General features: G+C 33.7%; 1 protein-coding gene across 1 annotated transcript; it reads right to left on the minus strand.

The window, feature by feature from the left end:
* Positions 1-1418: 1418 nt before the first annotated feature.
* LOC148569571 (probably inactive leucine-rich repeat receptor-like protein kinase At3g28040) lies at positions 1419-5521 on the minus strand. Its single transcript, XM_088484201.1, has 3 exons — positions 5275-5521; positions 3291-5104; positions 1419-3182 (listed from the first exon to the last, which is right to left on the minus strand). Exons 2-3 carry the CDS (start codon positions 4829-4831, stop codon positions 1700-1702), a joined length of 3024 nt encoding a protein of 1007 aa, XP_088340327.1. The 5' UTR covers positions 4832-5104; positions 5275-5521; the 3' UTR covers positions 1419-1699.
* Positions 5522-6349: the final 828 nt, after the last annotated feature.

Consider the following 6349-nt stretch of genomic DNA (forward strand, 5'->3'; position numbering starts at 1 on the left):
TTTTAACAATGGACATATTAATAATTTTATCTTATTTTAGAACTTTCGGTGGTTTTTTTCGCAGGTTTGGAAAGAAAACTTAAATGTGGGTCCCAAGCCATTTTTTCCTTTTCCATCTATTTTTTATGCTCATCCAATAAGAGGAAACTTCATTTTCCATCAATTTTTCCTCCGTGCATTTTCTTTCCTTCTCATTTCTATTGATCCAAACATAATGTAAATGAATCTATTAAACTGTAAAACAATAAAATATGCGACATCAAATGAACGTAAAACTTTATCTATAAAAATATAGAATTAGTTATTACTTATTAGCTTATCATACGAATGAAAATGAATTTACAATTATGCATCTATTATTTAATTGATCGTGACAATCTACTTATGAGTTTGTTGTACTCATCTTTAAATTCAGAGTTTTTATCAGAAAAATAATTACAATGGCTGTTTTATTAAGTTAAAGAATTTAAATTTGGTTTGATAAAATTTTTTGAAGAGTTTGTTCTACTCATCTTTAAATTCAGAGTTTTTATCAGAAAAATAATTACAGTGGCTGTTTTATTAAGTTAAAGAATTTAAATTTGGTTTGATAAAATTTTTTGAAGAGGTGTTTGTATTTTTTAAAAGTACAAACTCTTCATTTTAAGTTTGGTAAATAAAAAAGACTATATACTTGTGTTTCTAGTTTTTAAAAGATCGGAATACTTTTGAAATCACATGAGGTTGAGCTTTTCAAAATTGATTCAAAAATTAAAAATCTAATATAACCTCATGTATTAACTAATTTTTAAATTTAACGCTTAAATTTATGTCATACTTTTTAATTTTAAAAGCTATTTATTAATTGTTGTTACTTTTGTTTATTGAAAATCATTTTTAATTTAATTTATCAAACATAAATGCAATACTTTTTAAAAAGTTATCTTTTAAAAGCTAATTTTTACAAACTAATTCTAAAAAATAAAAACTTTACCAAGCCTTAATCTAAAGTATCATTAGACTCATCTATGAAAATTCTTAATAAAAAAAATAAGAAAAATAACTTTTCTTTGGTCGGGTCAAAGTAAGTACCCCTTTAATTTGGATGAGAAAGAAAAAGGAATCCTTGAAAAATACCAAACCAGAAAGGCTTTTAACCTTTTACTTTTGTCTTTTTTTGTGTCCTTACTTTGATGAATGACATATCTCATTCCATCATATTCACTTTCCAATTATAGAACAACAACAACAACAATGATGGAATCTTGTGTAGCCATATTCCATGCCTATGATTAATTGATTTATGCTTTCCTATGTATATATTTATAACCTCTATTTATAATGTGCATGGCTAATTTTTTTAGCTTAATATAAGATAAAAGTTCAGATAACAACTAACTATTTTCTCACTGCCAATAGAAACAAAGTAGAACAGAAAATGAGAGATAAGAATTGCAGATTTTATACAATAGTGATTCCATATGCATGGAAAAAGCACCTTATACTTGAATGAACAGTCTAAACAAACCAAATTCTTCATCAAAGTTAAATAGCAATACAGATAATGAAGGGAAAGAAAAAGAGAGAAGAAAGCTTAACAACAAGAAAGCTTTTCTGTACTTGAAGATAGTTAAACATAGACTCATTTTGTTTGTACTACAAGATAGAGTGTGATTCCCTAATTCGAATGCCTTAATGACTTGAAGAATTTCTCACATTATCAGAAAACTTCCATCCTTTGAGGAACTGGAGTCTTAATGACTTGAAGAATTTGAACAACTTCTGCCATAGAAGGCCTGCTAGAAGGTATCTGAGAAGTGCAAACCATTGCAAGCTTTAAAACTGGCAAAACTTCATCTTCTGGATACTCATTCATGCATGGATCAACACACTCCAACACATTCCCTTGCTCAAGAAGAACTCTAACATGATCATTGAGTATTAGCACATTGTCCTCACCATACTCCACTGGCCTTCTACCTGTCACAAGCTCAAGAATCATCACTCCAAAACCATACACATCACATTTCTCATTCACCCTTAAGCTCTGGCATGCTAACTCTGGTGCAACATAGCCTAATGCACTCTGAAACCTGTTGCTCATAACATGCTTGTCAAGCTTTGTTAGAAGCCTTGCCAACCCGAAATCTGATATCTTCGGATTGAAGTTTTCGTCAAGAAGGATGTTGCTTGGCTTTATGTTGTAGTGAATTATGGGTGGCCGGAATGACTGGTGCAAATGTGCAAGACCCTTTGCTGTTCCAAGCAAGATCTTGAACCTATTAGCCCAAGAAAGTGGAGGAATTGAAGAGATTCTCTCATGAAGCTTGGATTGGAGGCTACCATTTGATGCATACTCAGTTACTAGAAGCTGAATTTGAGGTGTCCAATAGTAACCTTTCAATGCAATCAAATTTGGATGCCTTGCTTTTCCAAGGATCCTAACTTCTCTGTCGAAATCTTCAGGATATTGGATTATGTTTGAGGTTATGAGTTTCTTGATTGCAACAATTCTTCCATGTGATCCCAATGGAACTTTGTACACTGTTCCAAACACTCCTTCACCAATCTCTGATGCCTTGTTGAGCAAGGATTCCGGATTGCTGATCCAATCCGGCGAGCCGGACTGTGAATCAAGCAGAATTAGCTTCCCTGTGGCTGGACTTCCGGATCTTGAAGAACTCGAACACATGCTTTCCAAGGCATTGTCCACAAATTTTAACCTTCTCCTTACAGAAACATTGAGTAGGCTAATAGCAATAACTCCTAATATGATCACAAATGAGGCTGCAATCGCGACAATGGCCGAAACACTAAGGAATCTGTGGTGATGACTTAGGCCAGTAGCCATAGATGATTCATTTCTTTGCCTAGGAGAGCCTATTTGGTTGTTGTAAGCATTTGGATCAAGAACTAGTGGCTTTGGTACATTCATCATACATGGACCTTTCAGCAATGGTGAACAAAGACCATAGTTTCCTTCCAAGGAACTCTTGTCCAAGTTCTGAAATATGCTTCCTGTTGGAAGCCTACCTGTGAGCTTGTTGTATGATATGTTCACAGCAAGAAGGTTTTGAAGCATTCCAAGCTCCATTGGTATCTCTCCACTCAGTTCATTGAACTCCAATCTCAGAATCTTGAGCTTGCTTAGCCTTGACATGGACTTTGGGATTGAACCACTCAAATTATTGTGACACAAACTCCTGCATAAAAGATAGAGAGGAATTAGTATCTTTAAAAAAAGTTTAAATAAGTTGTGACACAAACATGATTAAGAAATGATAATAGAGGTTGAGAAACAGGAAGCATACAGCATGTAAAGTGATGAACAATTTCCAATCTGCTCTGGAATAGACCCCTCCAATGAATTTCCATCAAGTTGAAGAACAGCCAAGTTACCCGAATCACATATATCGGATGGAACTGAGCCGATCAAGGCGCTGTTTCGAAGATCCAAGACTGTTAGATTCTGAAGCAGACCAAACTCTGGAGGCATATGAGAATGAAGATCATTCCAAGACAAATTCAAGTATCTAAGCTTTGAAAGTAGCCCCATTTCAGCAGGGATATTCCCCTGAAGATTATTCTCTGAGAGATCCAATTTGATGAGACTTTCCAATAGCCTGCTTGACCCAGCTGGGATTGGACCTGTTAAATGATTATGAGAAAAATCTATTTCCTCCAATTCAAGGCCAAACAAGGCCTCTGGTATGCTTCCATTGAAACCATTCCCTCTAAGCTTGATAACTGATAACTCTGTGCAAGAAACTAATGAAGCCGGAATGTTCCCTTCGAGCTTGTTATTCGCAACACTCAGATATGCCAATGATCTCAATTCTCCAATGGAATCCGGAATAGTTCCAATGAACTGATTGTTGGAAAGATCCAAGTGTTCAAGACTAGTCATGGTACCAATCCATTGAGGAAACTCGCCGGCGAAAATATTCTTCGATGTACTTAAATAGCTCAGAGATTTAAGCCTATTCAATGACTCTGGTAACAACCCATTGAACTGATTATCACTCAAATCAAGCTTATTCAAATGAAGACAGAGTCCAATATCATTAGGCAATGGACCTGAAAACTGGTTTTTCCTTAACAAGATCTCTTTCAAGTTATGAATTGAAGAAATTCCATTAGGCAAAGAACCTGATAAGGCATTGCTTGAAAGATCCAATTGCCTAAGCCTACTCAATGACCAAACAGCAGCAAAATCAACATAACCGGAGAAACGGTTATTCGAAAGATCAATGCTATTCAATGAAGAACATCTAGAGATTGTGCTAGGAATTTGTCCTTCAAACATGTTATTGGACAAAGAAAAGTAGTGAAGGGAATTGCAACTGTCAAAGAAACTTTGAGGGATTTGTCCTGAGAATGAGTTGTGAGAAAGATCAAGAGACCTAATTGAACTCATATTAAGAAATGAAGTTGGTATTTGACCAGAGAAGCCATTGTGACTTAGATTAAGACTCTGAATGGTGCTGGAAAGTGTAAGTGAAGGAGTAATGCTACCATTAAAATTGTTATGAGAAAGAGACAATACCATTAGATGCTGCAACTTCTCAAGGCCTCTTCCAATTCTTCCAGATAATCCCAACCCATCAAGATTGATCTCAGTGACTCTTCCTGTTGCTGGATTGCACTGAACCCGGTTCCATGAACAAGCACTTGAATCATCTTCATTCCATGAAGCAAGAGACGAAGAAGGGTCATGGAGGTCTGATTTGAACACAATTAGGCCAAGAACATCATCATTCAGCTGAACATTATTCATGTCATTGCTGTCTCCATAGCAAAAACTCAAAACTGAAACAACAATCAGCAAACTCAGAAACTGAAAACTTGCCATTATTCTTGTTCTTTGGTAGTTTAGCTTATAGCTACAGCATCATGGTTTATTTATGATAATATATGGTATGATATTAAAACTTAGTATATAGCTAGATGAATGAAAAGGATGTTACAAAGGGAAGTGTTCACGAGAAGATAGAGGAATAATGTGATGATATGATTTTACAAAAATGGTGTGAGAGAAATTAAAGGAGATTAAAGAAAAGTAGTTTTTTTTTTTTTCTTCACCGTATCTAGGACTAATCCGTTGCAGATCTGAATTCTATCGAACCTGCAACCCGCAACTTCTTAATTGAGAATGGGGAGTCTATGCCATTTGAGCTATTACTCATTGGCTTAAAATTTGGAAAGATATATGACTCTAACCCGCAACCTCTTAATTCAGTATAAGAAGTCTATGCCATTTGAGCTATAACTCATTGAGTATGGGGAGTCTATGACTAATAGATTGCTGTATGCATAAAGCGGGATTCGAATTGCTAACATCTGCTTAAGTGGACGAGTTAGCAACTCGACCAATCCAAATTGGTCAAAGAAAAGAAAGGTAGTTAAGGGGTGAATAATTGGTATGTAATGTAATATAAGGAAGTGTTTGGTTAGTGAAGTCCGTGAGTGTAAGGAAACAATTTAGGACCAACAAAGATGGGTAGTAGCTACTGACAAAATGTGCCACCACATTACAACTTACAAGGCTCATCTCATCTCATGGCCCTTTTGTCTTTCTGCCAAACGAGGAGGCTTTGTCGTGTCCTACACCCTACACGTTCCTTCTCTTTCACAACCATTGTTTTTCAACTTCATTTTGCTTTTACCTCAGCTTTGTAAGTATCATTTATTTTAGTTTTTGATATTCTAAAGAGTAATATTAGCGAACTAATATTATAACAGTTAATTTTAACAGAATATTATAGCAGGTTGCTAAACAAATTTATTATGAAACTCACTAAAAATGAACTTTTGTTGTGTTTAATTTGCAAATGTTTTTTTTAATTAAATTTTGGATACTTTTATTTTTAAGAATTTCGAGTGATTTTTTTCTTATGTTAAATATTAGTTATAATATTACAATATTAGCTCTCAAAATTTCTTCTATTTTAAAAATGGTTTGTGAATTTTAAATTGTACTGTGTTAGTTATTTGGTTTAATTACTCTGATATGTTAGTATTTATATTTTTATTAAATTTTTTAATTAGGTCTTTTTTTTTTTAATTAGATCCTTATACGATATCAGATAGATTTTGTAACTAAGTCCCTATCGTGACAAAAACATTAAAATTAACGGATTAAATTATACCAAATATTCAATCAAATGTTAAACATATTCGTTTTGTTTAACGGAATATTTTATTAATTTTAGCATTTTTATCACAACAGAGATTTAATTACAAAATCTAATATGATATAGGGACTCAGTAAAAAAAAATAAAAATCTAATTAAAAATTTAGTGAAACTATAGAAACAGACCAAGTAATTAAACATAGTGATTTTAGTCTCATTGTGATTGAGAAATCTGT

This window comes from Arachis ipaensis, chromosome B4 (assembly GCF_059453495.1).
Source record: "Arachis ipaensis isolate K30076 ecotype BB chromosome B4, ASM5945349v1, whole genome shotgun sequence".
NCBI lineage: Eukaryota > Viridiplantae > Streptophyta > Magnoliopsida > Fabales > Fabaceae > Arachis > Arachis ipaensis.